The 25,052-nt window shown below is 44.6% G+C and overlaps 1 protein-coding gene, 1 long non-coding RNA gene and 2 other non-coding genes across 6 annotated transcripts in view; 2 read left to right on the top strand and 2 right to left on the bottom strand.

The window, feature by feature from the left end:
• The first annotated feature begins 516 nt into the window (after positions 1–516).
• Positions 517–648, top strand: LOC129468722 (small nucleolar RNA SNORA76). Its single transcript, XR_008652800.1, has one exon. It is a non-coding gene; the product is annotated as a small nucleolar RNA SNORA76 (small nucleolar RNA).
• A 6,151-nt stretch (positions 649–6,799) lies between these two features.
• Positions 6,800–18,498, top strand: CCNB1 (cyclin B1). 3 transcript variants are annotated; one of them, XM_055253012.2, is made up of 9 exons: positions 6,800–7,215; positions 7,839–8,009; positions 8,104–8,262; positions 11,501–11,683; positions 14,456–14,614; positions 15,086–15,322; positions 15,606–15,746; positions 17,490–17,600; positions 17,778–18,498. In XM_055253012.2, the coding sequence occupies exons 1-9, from the start codon at positions 7,195–7,197 to the stop codon at positions 17,883–17,885; spliced, it is 1,290 nt and encodes a 429-aa protein (XP_055108987.2). In that variant the 5' UTR covers positions 6,800–7,194; the 3' UTR covers positions 17,886–18,498. The 3 variants fall into 3 exon arrangements, with proteins under 3 accessions (XP_055108987.2, XP_055108989.2, XP_055108988.2); XM_055253014.2 differs by lacking the exon at positions 14,456–14,614 and having other exon boundaries at positions 7,016–7,215; XM_055253013.2 differs by lacking the exon at positions 17,490–17,600 and having other exon boundaries at positions 7,048–7,215.
• LOC129468737 (small nucleolar RNA U13) lies at positions 16,037–16,141 on the bottom strand. The gene has a single exon (XR_008652814.1). It is a non-coding gene; the product is annotated as a small nucleolar RNA U13 (small nucleolar RNA).
• Positions 18,499–21,847: 3,349 nt separating the features above from the next.
• Positions 21,848–25,052, bottom strand: part of LOC134733518 (uncharacterized) — an 8,780-nt gene continuing 5,575 nt past the window's right edge. Inside the window, exon 2 of the long non-coding RNA XR_010117078.1 lies at positions 21,848–22,413. This is a non-coding gene — a long non-coding RNA (uncharacterized lncRNA). The remainder of the gene's footprint in view (positions 22,414–25,052) is intronic.

Below are 25,052 nucleotides of genomic sequence, written 5' to 3'. Positions count from 1 at the left end.
TTTGTATTTTTTAGTAGAGATGGGGTTTCGCCATGTTGGCCAGGCTGGTCTTGAACGCCTGACCTCAGGAGGTCTGCACGCCTCGGCCTCCTAAAGTGCTGGGATTACAGGCGTGATCCACTGCGCCCAGATGAGTTCCCTTAATTTATACCACAAAATATATTATGATATCAATTCACAAGGGTATTTAATCATAGAAAGAAAAATTTTTCTTAAAACCAATTTAGGCTCACGCCTGTAATCCCAGCACTTTGGGAGGCCGAGGCAAGCGGATCACTTGAGGTCAGGAGATCGAGACCAGCCTAGCCAACATGGCGAAACCTCGTCTGTACTAAAAATTAGCCGGGCATGGTGTGTGTGCCTGTAATCCCAGCTACTCTGGAGGCTGAGGCAGGAGAATCGCCTGAACCCGGGAGGTGGAGGTTGCAGTGAGCCAAAATCGCGCCACTGCACTCCTGCCTGGGTGACAGAATGAAACCCCATCTCAAAAAAAAAAAAAAAAAAAAAACAAAAAACGCACTGCCTTTGTACCCCACCGCGCCTCCACCTGGTGTCTGGGGTCAGGCTGCAGCGCCAGAGCACGTGCTTGCGCATAACTGGGGCAGCCTGGCCCCCCACGGATGGTCCTTTTAACCGCGAGCAACAAGGAGGCGAAAAAAAAATTGATAGTTAATGTGTCTGCTTTTTTTTTTTTTTTTTTTGAGACTGAGCCTGGCTCTGTCGCCCAGGCTGGAGTGCAGTGGCACGATCTCCACTCACTGGACAACCTCTGCCTCCCAGGTTCAAGCAATTCTCCTGCCTCAGCCTCCTATCTCTAGGGGACTTGCCATGTTGGCCAGGCTGGTTTCGAACTCCTGACCTCAGGTGATCCGCCCACCTCAGCCTCCCAAAGTGCTGGGACTGCAGGCCTGAGCCACCACACCTGGCCTATAGTTAATGTGTCAACTTTTATAAATGAATATAAATATGTCTCTCAAACTTAAAGTATATTTTCACTAAAAAAATAGCAAAATAGAGCTGGGTGTGATGGCTCATGCCTGTAATCCCCAGCACTTTGGTAGGCCAAAATGGGAGGATCACTTGAGACCAGGAGTTCAAGACCAGCCTCGTCAATATAGTGAGCCCCTATCTCGATTAAAAAAAAAATTAAATAGGCCGGGCGCGGTGGCTCAAGCCTGTAATCCCAGCACTTTGGGAGGCTGAGGCGGGCGGATCACGAGGTCAGGAGATCGAGACCATCCTGGCTAACACGGTGAAACCCCGTCTCTACTAAAAATACAAAAAATTAGCCGGGCGTGGTGGCGGGTGCCTGTAATCCCTGCTACTCGGGAGGCTGAGGCAGGAGAATGGCGTGAACCCGGGAGGCGGAGCTTGCAGTGAGCCAAGATCGTGCCAGTGCACTCCAGCCTGGGGGACAGAGAAAGACTCCATCTCAAAAAAAAAAAAAAATTAAATAAATAAAAGAGAAAAGCAAAACAGAGCTCTTGAATTGTCTATTTAAAAAATATTCTGGGTTTGGCAGATAAAATAGCTCTGACAAAAGTTTTGGATTAGTTAAAATCTAGAAAATGCCAAGCAAATCTAATTATTTTCATTAACTCTTATAAGATGAAGTAGTAAATATTTGTAGTTTCCTTGAAATACAATGGAAACCCAGGAAACCCCTAAGGCATTTAAAGGGTGTAAAAGTCATCTTAATTATTTCATAATTCCAAATATATAGCCTGAATTTGAGGAAAAGAATATTAAAAAGACTTGTCAGAACAGAAATTCACAATAGCAAAGACTTGGAACCAAGCCAAATGTCCACCAATGATAGACTGGATTAAGAAAATGTATCGCTGGGCATGGTGGCTCACACCTATAATTCCAGCACTTTGGGAGGCCAAGGCGGGCGGATCACGTAAGCTCTGGAGTTCGAGACCAGCCTGACCAACATGGAAAAACCCCGTCTCTACTAAAAAAAAGATACAAAACTAGCCAGGGGTGGTAGCACATGGCTGTAATCCCAGCTACTTGGGAGGCTGAGGCAGGAGAATCACTTGCCATTGCACTCCAGTCTGGGCAGCAATAGCGAAACTCCATATAAATAAAAAAGTGGCACATATACACCATGGAATATTATGCCGCCATAAAAAAGGATGGGTTCATGTCCTTTGCAGGGACATGGATGAAGCTGTAAACTATCATTCTCAGCAAACTATCACATGGACAGAAAACCAAACACCACACGGTCTCACTCATAGGTGGGAACTGAACCATGAGAACACTTGGACACAGGGTGAACATCACACACCAGGGCCTGTCAGCGGGGTGGAGGGCTGAAGGAGGGATAGCATTAGGAGAAACACCTAATGTAAATGACGAGTTGATGGGTGCAGCAAACCAACATGGCACATGCATACCTATGTAACAAACGTGCACATCATGCACATGTACCCTGGAACTTAAAGTATAATACAAAAATTTTAAAATTTAAAAAAAAGATCACAGTGAATGGGTACAAAAATACTATTAGATAGAAGGAATAAGATCTAGTGTTCCGTAGCCTAGATCTGGCCTAGGGTGACTATAGTTAACAATAATTTATTGTACATATTTAAATATTTCCTTTTTTTTTTTCTTTTTTGAGAAAGAGTCCGCTCTGTCGCCCAGGCTGGAGTGCAGTGGGGCGATCTCGAATCACTGCAACCTCCGCCTTCCAGGTTCAGGTGATTCTCCTGCCTTAGGCTCCCGAGTATCAGGAATTACAGGCTTGTGCCACCATGCCTGGCTAATTTTTGTATATTTTGTAGAGATGGGGTTTCACCATGCTGGCCAGGCTGGTCTCGAACTCCTGAGCTCAAGCAATCCCTGAACTCAAGCAATCCTTGAGCTCCTTACAGTCATGCTTGGCTTTTTTAAATTTTTTTTTTTTGAGACAAGGTCTTGCTCTGTCACCCCAGTTGGAGTGCAGTGGTACAATCACAGCTCACTGCAGCCTCAACCTCTCAGACTCAAGCGATCCTCCCACCTCAGCCTCCTGAGTAACTAGGACTACAGGTACACACCACCAATCCCAGCTAATTTTTGTATTTTTTGTAGAGATGAGGTTTGCCAGGTTGCCCAGGCTGATCTTGGACCCCTGGTCTCAAATGATACTCCTGCTTTGGCCTCCCAAAGTGCTGGGATTACAGGCATGAGCCACCATACCCAGTCTGTATATTTCAAAATAACTAAAGGAGTGGAGTTGGAATGTTTCCAACACAAATAAATGATAAATGTTTGAGGAGATAAATATCCCAATTACTCTGATTTGATCATTACACATTACATGCTTATATCAAAATATAACATGTACCCCATAAATATGTACAACTATTATGTATGCATAAAAATTGAAAATAAACATGACAAAATGTACTATTAAGAATATTAGTCCCCCAAAGAACAAATAAAAACAATAAAAGAAGAAGAAAAGAAAAAACAAACAAAAAAATAAAAAGAAGAATATTAGTCTGAGGCCAGGTGCGGTGGCTCTGGTGAACCCAGAGATTAAGGCTGCAGTAAGCCATGTTTGCGCCCCTGCACCCTAGCTGGGTAATAGAGACCCTGTCTCAAAACAAAAATAAAACTGGGCAAAGGCTAGGCAAAGTGGCTCATGCCTATAATAATCCCAGTGCAGCCAGGCGTGGTGGCTCATGCCTGTAATCCCAGCAGTTTGGGAGTCCAAGGCACGCAAATCACAAGGTCAGGAGTTCGAGACCATCCTGGCCAATATGATGAAACCCCGTCTCTACTAAAAATACAAAAATTAGCCGGTTGTGGTGGCAGGCACCTGTAGTCCCAGCTACTTGGGAGGCTGAGGCAGAAGAATCACTTGAACTCGGGAGGCAGAGGTTGCAGTGAGCCGAGATCGAGCCACTGTACTCTAGCCTGGGTGACAGAGAGAGACTCTATCTCAAAAAAAAAAAAAAAAAATATATATATATATATATATTCCCAGTGCTTTGTGAGGCCAAGAGTTTAAGATGAGCCTTGGAAACATAGTGAGATCCCATCTCTACAAAAAATAAAAAAATGAGCTGGGCACAGTGGCTCACACCTATAGTCCTAGCTACTTGGGAAGCTGAGGCAGAATTGCCTGAGCTCAGGAGTTTGAGGTTACAGTGAGCTATGATCACACCAGTGCACTCCAGCCTGGGTAACATAGTGAGACCCTAGCTCAAAAAACAAAACAAAACAAAAACTAGGCAAAATACCTGAACAGATACCTCACCAGAGAAGTTATACAGATGATAATCACAGAAAAAGATACTCAATATCATATGTCATTAGAGAATTGCAAATCAAAAATACAATGAGTTACCACTACATACCTAATAGGATGGCTACAATTTTTTTAAAAACGGACAACACCAAATGCTTGTGAGGATTGCTGATGGGAATACAAAATGGTAGAGCAGCTTTGGAAGACAGTTTGGCGGTTTCTTACAAAAGTAAACATACTCTTACTATATGATCCAACAGTCTTGCTCCTTGGTATTCACCCAAATGAGTTTAAAACTTATGTCCACTCGGCCGGGCACAGTGGCTCACGCCTGTAATCCCAGCACTTTGGGAGGCAAGGAGGGTGGATCACGAGGTCAGGAGATGGAGACCATACTGGCCAACATGGTGAAACCTCGTCTGTACTAAAAACCCAAAAAATTAGCCAGGCCTGGTGGCAGGCGCCTGTAGTCCCAGCTATTTGGGAGGCTGAGGCAGGAGAATGGCGTGAACCCGGAAGGCGGAGCTTCCAGTGAGCCGAGATGGCGCCACTGCACTCCAGCCTGAGCGACAGAGCAAGACTCCATCTCAAAAAACAAACAAACAAAAAACAAAAACAACTTATGTCCACTCAAAAATCTGCACACAGATGTTAGTAGCAGTTATATTCATACCAAAACTTGGAAGCAATCAAGATGTCACTTGGTAGGTGACTGAATAAATAAACTAGTACATCCAGACAATGCAATATTATTCAGTGCTAAAATAAAATCAGATCCCAACCCATGAAAAAACATGGAAGAACCTTAAATGCATATTTGAGTAAAAGAAACCATTCTGACCGCCAGGTGCAGTGGCTCAAGCCTTCAATACCAGCACTTTGGGAGGTTGAGGCGGGTGGACATTATATGTCATTATATATTTGTCAAAACCCATGGAAGACATAACACCTAGAGTGAACCTTAATGTAAACTATGGACTTTGGGTAATACTGTGGTGTCAATGTAGATTAACAGATTATAATAAAAGTACAACTTTAATGTGGAGTGTCAATAGTGGGGAAGGCAGGTAAAATGCTCTGTACTTTCTGCTCAGTTTTGCGGTGAACCTAAAACTGCTCTAAAAAATAAAGCATATAAAAGTAAAAATTTGGCCAGGCGCCGTGGCTCACGCCTATAATCGCAGCACTTTGAGAGGCCGAGGCGGGCGGATCACGAGGTCAGGAGATCGAGACCATCCTGGCTAACATGGTGAAACCCCGTCTCTACCAAAAATACAAAAAATTAGCCGGGCGTTGTGGCGGGCGCCTGTAGTCCCAGCTACTCGGGAGGCTGAGGCAGGAGAATGGAGTGAACCCTGGAGGCGGAGGTTGCAGTGAGTTGAGATCGCACCACTGCACTCCAGTCTGGGCGACAGATCGAGACTCCGTCTCAAAAAAAAAAAAAGTAAAAAAAAAAAAGTTTTAAACTGGAACATAGGGGGTAAGTAGTCTTGCCTCGCCCCTTGCCTCTCGCCCCTGCATGGAGCGAGGCAGGATTGATCAAACCCAGAAAGACTGAGTGAGGATGGACGTTGAACACAGAACTGAAGGATGAATGGGAGTTACCTGAATAGAACCCAGGGGCTTGAGTGCAAGAAGAGGCGGGCATTCCAGGCAGAGGAGAGCAAGGGTAAGGGCCCCACGGCAGGCATTCGAGTAGGAGGGTAGAACTATGATGACAGAAGACTCAATAACGATCCAATGAAACCAAATGATTGGGCGCCTTCTTTCGGATCTGTGACTTCCAGCGCCAGGAGTCTCTATTGGCTCTTATACCGTTGCTCTATGAGATAGCAATGTTTTTGTCTTTCAGCCTCCCCTCCAATTGCTGAGCTCCTGGTGTGTTTTGAGGAGTAGAAGGCAAAAAGAACCCTCTTGTTTTTCTTTAGATCTAGAGAGAATCTGAGCAAATGACAAAGCAAATGGGGTAAAATGTCTTTTTGTTTAGTTTTTCCTGATCTTCCCATGAGAGGCAAATACATGTTAAGGATAGTTGAATCTGAGTAAAGGGTATAGAAATGTTCCTTACAAGATTTTTGTTGGCAACTGGTCTAGGTATGAAATTATTTCCAAATAGAAAGCTAAAACAAACAAAACAATTGGCCTTGGGAAACTGGCCAATCTTGAAGTAATCAAGTAATATTGTTAAGGGACAATCAGTGTTGTGAAAACAACACGGATACGCTCCCTCACTCTCCCTCAAAAAAAACCCTAAATTCAGTTCCCCCGTTGCTAATGTGTGATCCTGGCAAAGTCATCTAAGCCGCTGAGCTTCAGTTCCTCCACCCCAGAGAGTTGTTGCAACGATCAAATGAAAGAATGTCTATTAAATCCTTTCATGAACTATATTATCGCTGCTACCGTAGAAACGGAAAGTGCACAGCAATAATTTGGACTAGATCCAAAACTACTTTTGACACTTCTGAGACTGTGGCCGCGCCTCTGTCACCTTCCAAAGGCCACCAGGCCTTTCCTGAGCTGGTATTGGCAGCGCACACTCTTGCCCAGTTCACCTTTCCAGGTGGGCGGTGCACTGGCTGCTCGGCTCTCCAGGCGGCCGCTGCAGCTGCGCGAGAGCACAGGCGCAGAGGCAGACCACGTGAGAGCCTGGCCACGCCTTCTGGCCTAGCCTCCACTGTGGCCCCGCCCCTCTCGCACGCCTTCGCGGGGTCGCCCTGGAAACGCATTCTCCGGGACCGGCAGCCGCCAATGGGAAGGGAGTGAGTGCCACGAACAGGCCAATAAGGAGGGAGCAGTGCGGGGTTTAAACCTGAGGCTAGGCCGGCTCTTTCCGGCGTGCTGCGGAGGAACGGCTGTTGGTCTCTGCTGGGTGTAGGTCCTTGGCTGGTGGGGGCTCTGGTGTTCTGCTTCTCCCCGCTGAGCTGCTGCCTGGTGAAGAGGAAGCCATGGCGCTCCGAGTCACCAGGGTGAGCCGCTTCAGACTGCGAACTAACGCGGCCTTCTTCGCTGCTGCCTGCTCGCCCTGCCTCGCCTGCGGGAGCCCCCCAAGCGGGAGAGGGCCGCAGGAGCGATTTGGGGAGGAAGGTGGGAGGGGAGTCACCAAGAGAGCGCCGAGGTGGGCCCAGGCCTGGTGGGGGAGTGTGGGGGACGATGGATGGAGGGAGGAAGGTGAGAAAGAGAACTGGACGGATATTGGATAAATGTTTGGGGGAGGTGGAGAGTCGACTGGGAACCTTTTGAAAAAGTGATAGAGGGTCCCTGAGTGGGCCCACCAGCAACTCTGTAACCCCCTTCCCAGAGAGAAGGTGTCTGCAATTGGAGGCTTTTTCGGTTTCCTTTCAAATGTAAATTCTCGGTATTTTAGGGCTGGCCAGGACTAATCAGGGAATCCCTCAACTGGTAAATGTAGAGGTCGGCGGAAACTGACTTGTCACGGCCGCAGAGTAGACTCAGGGACCCACGTTTTCCCTCGGAACCGATTTTTAGTCGGCTTTCCTTCTGGAAACTTCTCTTGTGCCCCACCTTAATTAACCCTTGACTTACTCGAGCCTTCGTGGATCAGCTCTTAAAGTGGCCTTGCTTCTTTCAGAACTCGAAAATTAATGCTGAAAATAAGGCGAAGATCAGCATGGCAGGCGCAAAGCGCGTTCCTACGGCCCCTGCTGCAACCTCCAAGCCTGGACTGAGGCCAAGAACAGCTCTTGGGGACATTGGTAACAAAGTCAGTGAACAACTGCAGGCCAAAATGCCTGTGAAGAAGGTAACTCTCTTCCTGACCTAACTTCTGTAAGAGCCCGCCTTCCAACTGTGGCCTTTGATGCAGAAACATTTCATTCTCTCTGTCTCATCTACAGGAAGCAAAACCTTCAGCTACTGGAAAAGTTATTGATAAAAAACTACCAAAACCTCTTGAAAAGGTACCTATGCTGGTGCCAGTGACAGTGTCTGAGCCAGTGCCACAGCCAGAACCTGAGCCTGTTAAAGAAGAAAAACTTTCGCCTGAGCCTATTTTGGTAAACTCATTCTTACCGTTGCAAAGTCTGTTGATTATTTCTTGTCCCTTATTTCACTGATACATGCAAGAGCATTCAAATGAATAGTAATATTAATACCATTTATTGAGTGCTTAGCATGAGGCAAGCTCTGCCTAACATTTTACATGCATTAACTCACATAATCTTTACACGTACTCTCTGAGGTCTTGTCACCTCTACTATTTAAATCATGGCTTTAGAGAGGTTATGTCAGGGTCACACAGGTAAGTGGCCCATATGGGATTCAAGCTCAGGCTGTCTGGCTTCAGAATCTCTGCTTTTAATTGTTAACTGTCTTATATTCCTTCGTTAATGATATTAAGTAGTAGCTGCCTGAGCCAAAGGCTTTGTTGTCCAAGTACAAGCCATCTCTGCAGAATTTATCGGCGTAAACATAGAATGTTCTCTTGAATTTTTTTACTGCCTAATATGGCTACTAAATAATAAGCCTGTAACATTGGAATATGCAAAGGAGTAAGACAGGAAGAAGGCAATTTTTCAGGGAGTGGTTAAGAAGATGAATTAACACAGCCTCAAAACCAATAACTTTTTATTAAATATAGAGTATGTAAATGTATTCTATGATAGACCTACCTGTGAAGGAAAGGTAGCTCATGTAGAGGAGGCTGCTATGATGAAATTGCGATGAACTGCATTCTGAAGCTCTGTTTTTTTAAACTTAGTTAAAACCAGTTGGGAAAATTATCTGAAAAAAAATTTTTTGAGACAGTCTGGCTCTGTTGCCCAGGCTGGAGTGCAGTGGCATGATCTCGGCTCACTGCAACCTCTGCCTCCCGGGGTCAAGCAATTTTCCTGCCTCAGCCTCCCTAGTAGCTGGGATTACAGACGAACACCACCACGCCCAGCTAATTTTCGTATTTTTAGTATAGATAGGGTTTCACCATGTTAGTGAACTCCTGACCTCGTGATCCGCCTGCCTTGGCCTCCCAAAGTGCTGGGATTACAGGCGTGAGCCACCGCGCCCAGCCAGTTTAGCTTCTTATATCTAAGGATAAGAGATTGAAAGCTATTGCTTTAGGGTTGAATTTCTGGGCATAGCACATGAAACATGTAGCCAGCACAGTCTTCGGGCATATCAAACTACGTGAGGCTTTCTTGAAAGGCCCATACTGATTCTTACCTTTGCTTTCCCGCTTAGTAAGAATGCCTTCCCCACCCTGTCTTTCATTTAGCTAATAACCTTTTCATCCTTGAAAACAGCTCAAGCATCAACTCCTGAAGCTTTCCCAAACTTCCCCCATCTCCACCCCTGTTCCTAGAATCAGTCTTTTTTTTTTTTTCTTTGAGACAGAGTCTCACTCTGTTGCCCAGACTGGAGTGCAGTGGTGCCATCTTGGCTCACCACAACCTCTGCCTCCCAAGTTCAGTGATTCTCCTGCTTCAGCCTCCCAAGTAGCTGGGGCTACAGGCACGTGCCACCATGCCTGGCTAATTTTTGTATTTTTAGTAGAAATGGGGTTTCACTATGTTGGCCAGGCTGGTCTCGAACTCTTGATCTCGTGATACACCCGCCTCAGCCTCCCAAAGTGCTGGGATTACAGGTGTGAGCCACCATGCCCAGCCTCAGTCTTATTTTTGTTTTTTGTTTTTTTTCCTGAGACGGAGTCTTGCTCTGTCACCCAGGCTGGAGTGCAGTGGCGCGATCTTGGCTCATTGCAACCTCTACCTCCCAGGTTCAAGCAATTCTCTTGCCTCAGCCTCCTGAGTAGCTGGGATTACAGGCGCCAGCCACCACACCCAGCTAATTTCTTTATTTTTTATTTATTTTTTATTTTTAGTAGAGACGGAGTTTCACGATGTTGGCCAGGCTGGTCTCGAACTCCTGACCTCGTGATCTGCCTGCCTCGGCCTTCCAAAGTGCTGGGATTACAAGCGTGAGCCACCATGCCCGACCTTATTTCTTTACTTTGTCTACTAAATTAAGAGTCCTTTGAGGATGCCATGAAGTCAATGCCTTGTAGAGTTTGACTTGAAGAGGGTGCTCAATAAATGTTTGAACAATGGGATAAAGGGAGCTTGAAGGAAATGGTTAATGGTGATGAAGTTAATTAATCCTTAGTAGTCAGGATAGAATTTGTGTTCTTTTGAGTAGTGAGAAGCAGTTTATATTATGAAATAAAGACTAAAGATGGAATTGTCATTTATTTGGACTAACTTCACATGTTGTTGATAAACATTAATTACTTCTCAGTTTCCTTTGCAGCAAAGTCTAGAATGTGAATTTATTTGCTTCCAACTTTAAACTGACTCACTCTAAGTTGGCATTTCACTGTTTTTTTTTTTGCCGAGGCTGGAGTAGAATGGTGCAATCATAGCTCACTGTATCCTCAAACTCCTGGGCTCAAGTGATCCTCCTGCCTTGGTCTCCTGAGTAGCTAGGACTATAGGCAGCTGCCTTCATGGCCAGCTAATTTTTTATAGAGATGAGTTATTGCTGTATTGCCCAGGCTGGTCTGGAACTCATGGTCTCAAAGGATCCTCCCACCTCAGCCACCCAAAGTACTGGGATTACCGGCTTAAGCTATTATGCCCAACCTCATTCTTTTTAATTGAGGAATTAAATGATCATTTTTTTCTTTTTTAACAGAGACAGGGTCTTGCTATGTTTCCCAGGCTGGTCTTGAACTCCTAGCCTCAACCTCAGCCTCTCAAAGTGCTGAGATTAAAGGTGTGAGCCACCGCGCCCAACCCAAATGATCACTTTTTTTTTTTTTTTTTTTTTTTTTTGAGATGGAGTCTTGCTCTGTCACCCAGGCTAGAGTGCAGTGGCGCAATCTCGGCTCACTGCAAGCTCCGCCTCCCGGGTTCACGCCATTCTCCTGCCTCAGCCTCTCCGAGTAGCTGGGACTACAGGTGCCCGCCACCACGCCCGGCTAATTTTTTTGTATTTTTAGTAGAGGCGGGATTTCACCATGGTCTCGATCTCCTGACCTCGTGATCCGCCCGCCTCGGCCTCCCAAAGTGCTGGGATTACAAGCGTGAGCCACCGCGCCCAGCCCAAATGATCACTTTTGATGTTAATCACTTCCTAAAAAGAAATGGAATAAATCTGAAAAGATACTTTTCCTTTAAGGAAATGAATTGTATGTCGATTCAGCAGAATACTATCTTGAGTTGGTACCAATAACCTGAACTTCATGCCCAAACTATACTTACTCCTATTTGCTATTGTTTCAAGATATCTCTTTGTTTCAAGGTTGATACTCCCTCTCTAAGCCCAATGGAAACATCTGGATGTGCACCTGCAGAAGAAGACCTGTGTCAGGCTTTCTCTGATGTAATTCTTGCAGTAAATGATGTGGATGCCGAAGATGGAGCCGATCCAAACCTTTGTAGTGAATATGTGAAAGATATTTATGCTTATCTGAGACAACTTGAGGTAAGTATTATTATTAGTTTTTTTTCTAAACTGCATCTAACTTTATGAAAGTATTTTCCATCAATAGTTTATAATAATACAAGCAGGACATGGGCAGCATTTCTTAAGAGATCGCACTTTCAAATTCTCCTTCATGGAATACCTATAATAAAAAGTCACTAAATAAACCAATGGAGTCTATTTGTCACTTTGTGCAGGAAAATTCGAAGTTAGGGTGGATACTACTATCGCTTTCTAAAGGAAAATCCACAGATTGAATTTGATATGTATATATGCGATCTCTACCACGTTTGGAATGGTTAAGTCCCAAACTGCATTTTAGGTGATAACGGGTCAGGAAGTGGATGAGGTTGTAGAATATACTGAGACTACAGCCACCCCTAACACAAGGCATTTTGTGTTAGTGTGGCTGATGTGCATCCAGTTGGTGAAATTATTTGTGCCCAAAAGGAGTACACTCAAAAGCTACTTTTTGGTTCACTTCAATTTGATCCCACTTTTGAAACTTTCTATTAATGGCATTTGCCCTTTCCCTACAAATACAAGCATTCTATATGGCAGCATAAACATAGTAACATAAACTATACTGTTACCACATTTACCTAGTTTTGTTTTTGTTTTTTTGTTTTTTTGAGACGGAGTCTCACACTGTCGCCCAGGCTAGAGGGCAGTGGTGCGGTCTCGGCTTACTGCAGTCTCTGTCTCCTGGGTTCAAGCAATTCTCCTGCCTCAGCCTCCCAAGTAGTTGGGGTTGCAGGCACACACCACCATGCCTGGCTAATTTTTTTGTATTTTTATTTGGTTTTGGTTTTTTTGAGACAGGGTCTTGCTCTATTGCCCAGGCTGGAGTGCAGTGGTGCAATCTCAGCTTAATGCAGCCTCCACCTCTTGGGTCAAGTGATTCTCATGCCTCAGCCTCCCGAGCAGCTGGGATTACAGGTGCTCACCACAACACCCAGCTAATTTTTGTACTTTTAGTAGACATGAGGTATCACCATATTGGCCAGGCTGGTCTCGAACTCCTGACCTTAGATGATCCATCCACCCTGGCCTCCCAGAGTGCTGGGATTACAGGCGTGAGCAACCGCACCCAGCCCCCAGTTGTTTTTAATGCATTGTCTTATGTCGTCACTGACACGTTCATATCTTGCCTGCTCCTTTTGGGCCTCTCCTTTTTCTATAGGATTCTTCTGCAGGACTTCTTTGCCAGGAGCAGCCTGCTGCCTTGCGTTTCTTCTCCCATCTTTCTAGTGCTTTTTAAAGTTGTGTTCTAACTTTGGAGGATTCAGTTTAGTAAATGTGCTGTTTCTTTTTTTTTGAGACAGAGTCTCGCTCTGTCACCCAGGCTGGTGTGCAGTGGCACAATCTCGGCTCACTGCAAGCTCCGCCTCACGGGTTCACGCCATTCTCCTGCCTCAGCCTCATGAGTAGCTGGGACTACAGGCGCCCACAACCACACCCAGCTAATTTTTTACATTTTTAGTAGAGACGGGGTTTCACCGTGTTAGCCAGGATGGTCTGTCTCCTGACCTCATGATCTACCTGCCTTGGCCTCCCAAAGTGCTGGGATTACAGGTGTGAGCCACCGTGCCCAGCCTGTAAATGTGCTGTTTCTTGATGCTTCGTTCTTGTTCTGTGCAAGGCCATATATGCAAAGCAACCCCTCAAGTGTCAGAGGAGCTGAGAAACCAAGGAATTAGGCAGATAAATGGAGTTTGCTGGTATTGGGTGACTGATTAGGGAGAATTTACAGACATAAGTGTGGTCTTTGATGGCTGTAAGATGTAGATCTCTGCACTGTAACCCCTCATAGCCACAGCTTGGGTATGTATACATTTTCTTGGGGAAGGTATACATGCTCTAGAATCAATGTGTGGGTGGCTGACAGAATGCTACAGATAACACAGCCTATAATGTATACAATAGTATCAAGGGCTGTTTTGGAGGAAAGGCCAAACTTAAAGTGCATAGGCAGAAGTCACACTGGATTAGCATTTAAAATAAACTCACTCTTGTCCCCACAGTTCTTAGCTATGTTGCTGTTGGGGTTTAACCCAGGAGCAGGCAGGAGTGTTGTAGTACATGGGTTCCAGCTGCCCTGGGAGTTACTGATATTTTCTCTACATAAAGCTCAGGTTCTAAGTTTAGAGGCTTAAGTGAAAAGATCTGAGATGATAGTATAGTATATTTGGAAGGGAGTGGACCAGCAGCAGTTGTGGTGAAGAATATCGTAAGACCTGACAATATAAAAAAGCTGTCATACTGTCCTATCTAATGTTTGCCTTTTTTTCTTTTTTTTTTTTTTTGTCGGGAAGACAGTCTCACTCTGTCACCCAGGCTGGAGTGCAGTGGTGCAATCTCAGCTCCCTGCAACCTCCACCTCCCAGGTTCAAGCAATTCTCCTGCCTCAGCCTCCCAAGTAGCTGGGACTACAGGTGTGTGCAACCATGCCCAGCTAATTTTTGTATTTTTAGTAAAGACAGGTTTTGCCATGTTGGCCAGGCTGGTCTTGAACTCCTGGCCTCAAGCAATCTGCCCACTTCAGCCTCCCAAAGTGCTGGGATTACAGGCGTGAGCCACCATGCCGGCCTTCATGTTTGCTTTCTTTCTTGGTGATGGTGTTATTTGTGGTGACCATATGAATAATTGAATTAAGAACTGATATAGATTGTAAATGCCCCAGTGCTACTGTAGGAACTAACTGATCTTTCTGGACATAAATGTGTCACATGGAGTCATGTTTCTAAGAATAATCAGCATTTTCTTTTGCAGGAAGAACAAGCAGTCAGACCAAAATACCTACTGGGTCGGGAAGTCACTGGAAACATGAGAGCCATCCTAATTGACTGGCTAGTACAGGTTCAAATGAAATTCAGGTTGTTGCAGGAGACCATGTACATGACTGTCTCCATTATTGATCGGTTCATGCAGGTGAGCATTTCAGTAAGAGTTTTCCCTTCCAGGATTCTAGCCGAGTCATAAGAAACTGACGTTTTCAAGCCAGTCCGGGCGCGGTGGCTCATGCCTGTAATCCCAGTGGGCGGGTGGATCACAAGGTTAAGAGATTGAGACCATCCTGGCTAACGCAGTAAAACCCTGTCTCTACTAAAAATACAAAAAATTAGCCGGGCGTGGTGGCAGGTGCCTGTAGTCCCAGCTACTGGAGGCAGAGGTTGCAGTGAGCTGAGATCGCACCACTGCACTCCAGCCTGGGTGACAGAGCGAGACTCAAAAAAAAAAAAAAGAAAGAAACTGACTTTTTCAACTAAAGTCTTTCTTGGGGGATATGCTGTCATTAATTAAGATTTTGCTATGGGAGAATGTCTTTCTACCTCTCCTTCATCATAGCTCTGTGTCTCCTTTTCAAACATTTTATTCACCCTGTTGAAATTCCCATTGCAGAATAATTGTGTGCCCAAGAAGATGCTGCAGCTGGTTGGTGTCACTGCCATGTTTATTGCAAGCAAATATGAAGAAATGTACCCTCCAGAAATTGGTGACTTTGCTTTTGTGACTGACAACACTTACACTAAGCACCAAATCAGACAGATGGAAATGAAGATTCTAAGAGCTTTAAATTTCGGTCTGGGTCGGCCTCTACCTTTGCACTTCCTTCGCAGAGCATCTAAGATTGGAGAGGTACAGGTTTCTTGAGAAACCTCTCGGTATGGGTACATTAAGGGGGGAACACTGCTGCTGACCAAGCACGTTGAATTCAACTGACCTGTATTATACCTAACTACATGGGGAAGGGATAAAGTTGTTCTTTATTTCTAGTCAGGCTGTATGTTAATATTAGGGCTTTCCATGGGCATTTGAGTTTGTAGACAAACATTTGTAGTTAAAGATATATATGGGCATGCAGGTTAGTGCCAAAGGAAAATTTTCTGAAAGAAACTCAGTAACATGGGTTTTGTTTCAGGTTGATGTCGAGCAACATACTTTGGCCAAATACCTGATGGAACTAACTATGTTGGACTATGACATGGTGCACTTTCCTCCTTCTCAAATTGCAGCAGGAGCTTTTTGCTTAGCCCTGAAAATTCTGGATAATGGTGAATGGGTAAGCTGTGTCCCACAGAACTCCTAAGCTTTTAAATTGTAAAGAGTGTTTGACTAAATACAGAACTTTCGTTATTAAAAAGCAATTCAAGTGGTTCATAAATACGGGATCTACTGAAGGAATAGTTAAAAAAGATGTCTTAGAATGTTTCCACATCTTTTTGTTTTTGAGACAAGGTCTCGTCCTGTCGCCCAGGCTGGAGTGCAGTGGTGCAGTCTTGGCCCACTGCAACATCAGCCTCCAGAGTAGCTGGGATTACAGGTGCCTGTCTAGTTTTTAAGTTTTTTTCATGTCAGACGGGTAAATATGCCCACATTGTAACAAGGTTTGAGGGTGGCACATTTCACACATTCACATGAACACCTAATCATCACACTTAGGAACTACAAAAGAGTCGCCCACCAGCCTGGGCAACATAGCAAATCCTCATCTTTACAAAAAACATATAAAATATATATATATATATATACAGGCACACACCTGTAGTCCCAGCTACTCTGGAGGCTGAGCTTTGTATTTTTTGTGGACATGGGGTCTCTCTATATTACCCAGGCTGGTCTTGAAACTCTGGGCTCAAGCGATCCACCCACCACCTCCACTTAGCAAAGTGTTGGAATTACAGACGTGAGCCATTGCAGCCAGTAGAGTGTTTCCATTTCTTTGCCTGATTTCAACTTTATTCCCTTTGAGAAAGGTAGAGCAACTTTTACTCCTTACAGATGGAGAAACTTGAAGGTCAAATGACATACTAGTAGTTCAATGATATTCATTGATTCAACAAATGCTTTTCCTATGTGGCAGGCACTACCCTAGGTCTTTTTTTTTTTTTTTTTGAGACGGAGTCTCACTCTGTTGCCCAGGCTGGAGTGCAGTGGTGCGATCTCGGCTCACTGCAACCTCCGCCTCCCGGGTTCATGCCATTCTCCTGCCTCAGCCTCCCGAGTAGCTGGGACTACAGGCGCCTGCCACCACGCCTGGCTAATTTATATATATATATATATATGTATATATATATATATATATATTTTTTTTTTTTTTTTTTAGTAGAGACGGGGTTTCACCATGTTAGCCAGGATGGTCTCGATCTCCTGACCTCGTGATCCGCCCACCTTGGCCTCCCAAAATGCTGGGATTACAGGCGTGAGCCACCGTGCCCGGCCTACCCTAGGTCTTAAGAATAGAACTATGCAGCTGGGTGCAGTGGCTTACACCTGTAATCCCGGCACTTTGGGGAGGCAGAGGCGGGCAGATCACGAGCTCAAAAGTTCAAGACCAGCCTGACCAACATGGTGAAACCCTATCTCTACTAAAAATACAAAAATTAGCCAGGCGTGGCAGTGCGCGCCTATAATCCCAGCTACTCAGGAGGCTGAGGCAGGAGAATCACTTGAACCTGGGGGCAGAGGTTGCAGTGAGCCGCGATCATACCATGCACTCCAGCCTGGAGCGAGACTCCATCTCAAAAAAAAAAGAATTACAAAGTTGGCCTCAAGGAAGTGGAGTCTAGTTTTAGGGTGGGCAAGTCAGCAATTACAAAAGTGCAATTAGGTTTGAGCAGAGGTTCCGATAGAAGCATGAGAGCACCTAGGAAAGGAGTCTTTAGCTTTGTCTTAAATTTCAATTATATTAATTAGGTATACAGTACCCATCCCTTCCCCACTCCTGAATAACATCTAACATCTAGAAACTTTATGAAAATCATCATTGATTGAGCATTTTTAACATTAACTTTTGTTGCCTTAGACACCAACTCTACAGCATTACCTGTCATATACTGAAGAATCTCTTCTTCCAGTTATGCAGCACCTGGCTAAGAATATAGTCATGGTAAATCAAGGACTTACAAAGCACATGGTGAGTCAATATAGTGGCATTGTAAGATGTTGAAAAGTGTAATAATTCAAACTTAATGCCTGCAAATGCCTGGTTTATTTTTAATGAGTTAATGTTTTAAATGAATACCTGTATCATTGGATCTTGTGATTTTTTTTTTTTTTTTGCCTCTTTAATTGCTATCCTTTTGTTTTCCAGACTGTCAAGAACAAGTATGCCACATCGAAGCATGCTAAGATCAGCACTCTACCACAGCTGAATTCTGCACTAGTTCAAGATTTAGCCAAGGCTGTGGCAAAGGTGTAACTTGTAAACTTGAGTTGGAGTACTATATTTACAAATAAAATTGGCACCATGTGCCATCTGTACATATTACTGTTGCATTTACTTTTAATAAAGCTTGTGGCCCCTTTTACTTTTTTATAGCTTAACTAATTTGAATGTGGTTACTTCCTGCTGTAGGGTAGCAGAAAAGTTGTCTTAAAAGGTATGGTGGGAATATTTTTAAAAACTCCTTTTGGTTTACCTGGGGATCTGATTGATGTATATGTTTATATACTGGGTTCTTGTTTTATATACCTGGCTTTTACTTTATTAATATGAGTTACTGAAGGTGATGGAGGTATTTGAAAATTTTACTTCCATAGGACATATACGGCATGTAAACCAAGTCATGGAGAATCTGCTGCATAGTTCTATTTTAAAGTAAAAGTCTACCACCGAATCCCTAGTCCCCCTGTTTTCTGTTTCTTCTTGATTGCTGTCTTAATTCTAAGTTATTTACTTTTACCACTATTTAAGTTACCAACTTTAGCTAGTATCTTCAAACTTTCACTTTGAAAAATGAGAATTTATATTCTAAGCCAGTTTTCATTTTGGTTTTGTGTTTTGGTTAATAAAACAATACTCAAATACAAAAGGTATCTTTTTTAAAAAGTTAATTTAGGGCCGGGCGCGGTGTCTCACGCTTGTAATCCCAGCACGTTGGGAGGCCAAGGCGGGTGGATCACGAGGTCAGGAGATCAAGACCACAGTGAAACCCCGTCTCTACTAAAAATACAAAAAAAAAAATTAGCCGGGCGTGGTGGTGGGCGCCTGTAGTCCCAGCTACTCGTAGAGGCTGAGGCAGGAGAATGGCATGAGCCCGGGAGGCGGAGCTTGCAGTGAGCCGAGATTGCGCCACTGCACTCCAGCCTGGGCAACAGAGTAAGACTCCGTCTCAAAAAAAAAGTTAATTTACTGCTTCCTTAGGCTCTTTCTAAATCCCACCCACCTGAAGGACATCAATTATGGATTTATTCTAAATGCCTTGTATAAATACAGATGTGCATATGAATTTTTATGGGTTTTTAAAAAAATGTGGTTCATTCTATATACATAACAATTATTTTCAACATACATAAGCCTACCTGTATTTGTACATTATATTACATGGTACAGATAAATAGTCATGTGCCCCATGAACATTTTGGTCAAAGATAGACACATATACAATGGTGGTCCCATAAGATTATGATGCCATATTTTTACTAAACCTTTTCTTGTGCCTAGATACACAAATACTGACTTGTGTTATAATTGCCTGCAGTATTCCATAACATGGTGTATAGGTTTGTAGCCTAGGAGCTATAAGCTACACTATATAGCCTAGGAGTGCAGTAGGATATGCCATCTAGATTTGTGTGAGTACACTCTGATGTTTGAACAATAAAATCACCTAATGACATGTTTCTCAAACCATATCCCAATCCTTAAGCAACACATGACTAATGGATTCAGCCATTTCCCCTGTTCATTCAGATTGCTTTTTCTTTTTGCCCCTACAATTTTGTTGATAATACTGTTTTTGGGGGCTTTTTTTTTTTTCTTTTGAGACAAGAGTCTCGCTCTGTCGCCAGGCTGGAGTGCAATGGCGCGACTTCAGCTCACTGCAACCTCTGCCTCCCGGGTTCAAGCCATTCTCCTGCCTCAGCCTCCTAAGTAGCTGAGATTACAGGCATGTGCCACCACGCCTGGCTAATTTTGTATTTTTAGTAGAGACGCGGTTTCACCATGTTGGTCAGGCTGGTCTTGAACTCCCGACTTCAGGTGATCCACCTGCCTCAGCGTCCCAAAGTGCTGAGATTAAAGGCATGAGCCACCACACCTGGCCAATATACTGTTTTATACCATGCTTTTTTGTGTGTATTCTAGGTTCCCTAAAGCAAACATGCATTTTAAATTTTGATAGAACCAGATGACATACAAAAGTGCCAGTTTTCTCTGCATTATTAAAACTGAAGGTAATCAGTCTTTTATTTCTATGACTCCAACTGGCAAAAGATACTTGCCATGTTAACTTTTTTTTTTTTTTGAGACGGAGGCTCACACTCACCTAAGCTGGAGTGCAGTGGCATGATCTCGGCTCACTGCAACCTCCGCCTCCCAGTTTCAAGCAATTCTCCTGCCTCGGCCTCCCAAGTAGCTGGGATTACAGGTGCATGCCACCATACCCGGCTAATTTTTTGTATTTTTAGTAGAAACGGGATTTCGCCATGTTAGCCAGGATGGTCTCAATTTCCAGACTTCGTGATCGCCCACCTCAGCCTCCCAAAGTGCTGGGATTACAGGCGTGAGCCACCGCGCCCAGCCGTCAGTAGACAATTTTTATATGTGGTATAAAGTAGAATTCTTACAGATGGATACCCGTTTATGCCAGTACCATGACTGAAACCCACCTTGTCCAACTTGAAATATCTTCAATGCCCATCTATTCTTCCTTGATCTTTTTTCCTGTGATAATACAATAGTTTTTACCAGTTAATCAGTTAAGATGAGGCTTACCAAATATATGGGGTCACTACCAAACACTTTTCTATAAAAACTTTAAAATTGTATACAGTTACCAAAAAGTTCCTTTGAGTTTTGTTGTTGTTTTGTTTTTTGAGAGGGGGTCTTGTTCTGTTGCCCAGGCTGGAGTGCAGTGGCGCGATCTCAGCTCACTGCAACCTCCACCTCCCTGGTTCAAGCGATTCTCCTGCCTCAGCCTCTGGAGTAGCTGGGACTACAGGCACGGGCCACCACGCCTGGCTAATTTTTTTGTGTTTTTAGTAGAGACAGGGTTTCACCATGTTGGCAGTTTGGTCTCGAACTTTTGACCTCAGGTGATCCCTCCTCAGCCTCCCAAAGTGCTGGGATTACAGGCGTGACCTACCGCGCCCGACCTTCCTTTGAGATTTTGACTATACATTATGTACTAGCTTGGGATAGACTGACGTATCTAGACGTACCATCTAGAAACCATCAATCCTTGTTGCATGCCCTTCAATAACTGGAATTTAATTGTATAATTCTGCAGCTTTCTTAAATTTATGGTTGGATTTATGCCTTTTGTCGTTATTGTGAATGAGATATATTTCCTGCTTCTGTTTCTTTAAATTTTTTTCTTCATCTCCCTAGTAGTGTATCCCGCTCCTGTTTTGTTTTAGAGACAAGGTCTCACTCTGTCGCCCAGGGTGGAGTACAGTGGTGCAATAATAGTGCACTGCAGCCCTCAACTCCAGCTATCCTACCACCTCAGCTTTCTAGGTAGCTATGACTACAGGTGGGCTAACCACATTTGGCTAATATTTTTTCTTTTTTTGTGTAGAGATGGGGTCTCACCATGTTGTCCAAGCTGGTCTCAAACTCCTGACCTCAAGTGACTCTCCCACTTCAGCCTCTTAAAGCACCGGGATTATAGACATGAGCCAACGTGCCTGACCCCCACTTCTATTTTTAATTTCTTATCCAGTTGACATCAGTTTTCCTTCTTTAGTATTTTGTTGTTGTTGTTGAGACGGAGTCTAGCTCTGTTGCCCCAGCTGGAGTGCAGTGGCACGATCTCGGCTCACTGCAAGCTCTGCCCCCGGGGTTCACACCATTCACCTGCCTCAGCCTCCAGAGTAGCTGGGACTACGGGCACCCGCCACCACGCCCAGCTAATTATTTGTATTTTTAGTAGACACGGGGTTTCACTGTGCCAGCCAGGATGATCTCGATCTCCTGACATCATGATCCACCCGGCCATGGCCCCCCAAAATGCTGAGATTACAGGTGTGAGCCACTGCGCCCCGCCCTTCTTGAGTGTTTTTTATTGGAGAATTTTCTAGCCCTTAAATCCGAAAGTTTCACCTATTTTATAATATTAGAATCTCTGAAATAATCAGTGATAATAAATGGTTTCCTGTCCCTGAATTGATGTCACACAGTAATAGAAACTATAAAGACCAATTAAATAGCAAAAAATATCAAATGATAAAAATACTATGTCATGTTTATTTTTTAAATTTTGATTCCATGCTGTGCTCAAACTGTGGAGTTTTTAATAGGCAAGGCTGTGGAATTCCATTAACATTTTCAGCATATGATATCATTTTGGCTTCTCTCTTTTGATATAGTATTCCACATGAGAGATTTCCTATTGTGTCCAAAATTGGTTCCTTCCGGTGGGTTCTTGGTCTCCTTGACTTCAAGAATGAAGCCACAGACCCTCGAGGTGAGTGTTATAGTTCTTAAAGATGGTGTGTCCAGAGTTTATTCCTTCTGATGTTCAGATGTGTCCGGAGTTTCTTCCTTCTGGTGGGTTCGTGGTCTCGCTGACTTCAGGAGTGAAGCTGCAGTCCTTCGACCTTTGCAGTGAGTGTTACAGAGTGTTACAGCTCATAAAGACGGCACTGTTCCCTCCTCCCGGTGGGTTCACGGTCTTGCTGGCTTCAGGAGTGAACCTGCAGACCTTCCAGTGAGTGTTACAGCTCATAAAGGCAGTGCAGGCCCAAGGAGTGAGCAGCAGCAGGATTTACTGCAAAGAGCAAAACTGCAAAGAGCAAAACAACAAACATCCCACAGCATAGAACGGAACCCACACGGCTGCTGGCTCAGGTGGCCAGCTTTTATTGCCTTATTTGGCCCCACCCACATCCTGCTCATTGGTCCATTTTACAGAGTGCTTATTGGTCCGTTTTTACAGAGTGCTGATGGTGCGTTTACAAACCTTTAGCTAGACACAGAGCACTGATTGGTGCATTTTTACAGAGTGCTGATTGGTGCATTTACAAATCTTTAGTTAGACACAGAGTGCTCATTGGTGTGTTTACAATCCTTTAGCTAGACAGAAAATTTCTCCAAGTCCCTTACCTGATTAGCTAGACAGAGAAGCCCAGCTGGCTTCATCTCTCACTATGGTGGAATGAATTCTTGCTTATGGTATATACATTTAATTTGCTAATATTTCACTTAGAAATTTTTGCAGCTCAGGCCAGGCGTGGTGGCTCACACTTATAATCCCAGCACTTTGGGAGGCCGAGACGGGCAGATCACGAGGTCAGGAGATAGAGACCATCCTGGCTAACACGGTGAAACCCCGTCTCTACTAAAAATACAAAAAAATTAGCCAGGCGTGGTGGTGGGCACCAGTGGTCCCAGCTACTCGGGAGGCTGAGGCGGGAGAATGGCATAAACCCGGGAGGCGGAGCTTGCAGTGAGCTGAGATTGTGCCACTGCACTCCAGCCTGGGCTACAGAGGGAGACTCCATCTCGAAAAAAAAAAAAATTTTTTTGCAGCTCCTGGAAAATGTGCTTGATTTTTGTTGCTACTGTTGTCTCGTGTTTTATTTTACTAGCCTTAAGGTAGATTAGAGAGGGTTTCATCTTTTTTTTTTTTTTTTTGAGACGGAGTCTTGCTCTGTTGCCAGGTGGGAATGCAGTGGCACGATCTTGGCTCACTGCCTCCCGGGTTCAAGTGATTCTCGTGCCTCAGGCTCCCAAGTAGCTGGGACTACAGGCGCATGCCACCATGCCCGGCTAATTTTTTTAATTTTTATTTTAGAAGAGACAGGGTTTCACCATGTTGGCCAGGATGGTCGCTATCTCCTGACCTAATCTTCTGCCTGCCTTGGCCTCCCAAAGTGCTGGGATTACAGGTGTGAGCCACCGTGCCTGGCTGGTTTCTTTTTTTTTTTTTTTTTGAGACGGAGTTTTGCTCTTGTTGCCCAGGCTGGAGTGCAATGGCGCAATCTCGGCACACTGCAACCCCCACCTCCTGGGTTCAAGCAATTCTCCTGCCTTAGCCTCCTGAGTAGCTGGGATTACAGGCATGCACCACCATGCCCGTTAATTTTGTATTTTTAGCAGAGATGGGGTGTCTTCATGTTGGTTAGGCTGGTGTCGAACTCCCGACCTCAGGTGATCGGGCCTCCCAAAGTGTTGGGACTACAGGCGTAAGCCACCACACCCGGCCAGTTTCATCTTTTTAAAGCCTTAAATCATTTGAAGTTCCCATTCATTCGTTGGAAACTAGCTAAATTAAACAGTAAAGTCCTTTGTCCTGGAGCTATTAAATATAATAGGCCAGTCACAGTAGCTCACACCTGTAATCCCAGCACTTTGCAAGGCTGAGACGGGTGTACTGCTTGAGACCAGGAGCTCAAGACCAGCCTGGGCAACATGGTAAAATGCCATCTATACAAAAATTAGCCAGGCATACTGGAGTGCACCTGTGATCCCAGCTACCCAGGAGGCTGAGGTGGGAGAATCCCTGAGCCAGGGAAGTCAAGACTACAGTGAGCCAAGATCACACGACTGCATTCCAGCCTGGGTGTGGGAGTGAGACCCTGTCTCAAAAAATAAAATGGTAGATATTCCATGCTTTTTTGGTCTCCTCTAAAAATTTTTCTTGGCCTGGGCACGGTGGCTCATGCCTGTAATCCCAGCACTTTGGGAGGCTGAGGCAGGTGGATTGCTTGAGGTCAGAAGTTCGAGGCCAGCCTGACCAACATGGTGAAACCCTGTCTCTAGTAAAAATACAAAAAAATTAGCTATGTGTGGTGGCGGGCACCTGTAATCCCAGCTACTCGGGAGGCTGAGGCAGGAGAATCGCTTGAACCTGGGAGGCGGAGGTTGCAGTGAGCCGAGATTGTGCCACTGTACTCTAGCCTGGGCTACAGAGCTAGACGCTGTCTCAAAATAAATAAATAAATAAATAAGTAAAAAATAAAAAAATAAAAATTTTTCTCTCTGTATGATATAATCGCTCTTTTAGAGACATTCCCCCGCACCCCCCCACCCCCCACCCCCCGCAACACTAATAGAAAATCATGTCCATGTTTTGTGGCTCATGCCTATAATCCCAGCACTTTGGGATGCTGAGGCAGGAGGACTGATTGAGGCCAGGAGTTCAAGACTGACCTGGGTAACATAGTGAGACCCTGTCTCTAAAAAAATATAAAAAATCGAATCTTAGCACTTTAGGAGGCCTAATCAGGAGGATTGCTTGAGCCCAGGAGTTTGAGACCAGCCTGGGCAACATGGTGAGACCCTGTCTCTATTAGAAAAAATATATATAAAATTTTAAAAATTAGCCCAGCAGTCATGGTGGTATGTGCCTGTAGACCTAGCTACTTAGAATGCTGAGGCAGGAGGATCACTAGAGCCCAGGAGTTTGAGGCTGTAGTGAGC

Source organism: Symphalangus syndactylus, chromosome 18 (assembly GCF_028878055.3).
Source record: "Symphalangus syndactylus isolate Jambi chromosome 18, NHGRI_mSymSyn1-v2.1_pri, whole genome shotgun sequence".
NCBI classification, from domain to species: domain Eukaryota; kingdom Metazoa; phylum Chordata; class Mammalia; order Primates; family Hylobatidae; genus Symphalangus; species Symphalangus syndactylus.
This window is presented reverse-complemented; position numbering and strand designations above follow the sequence as displayed.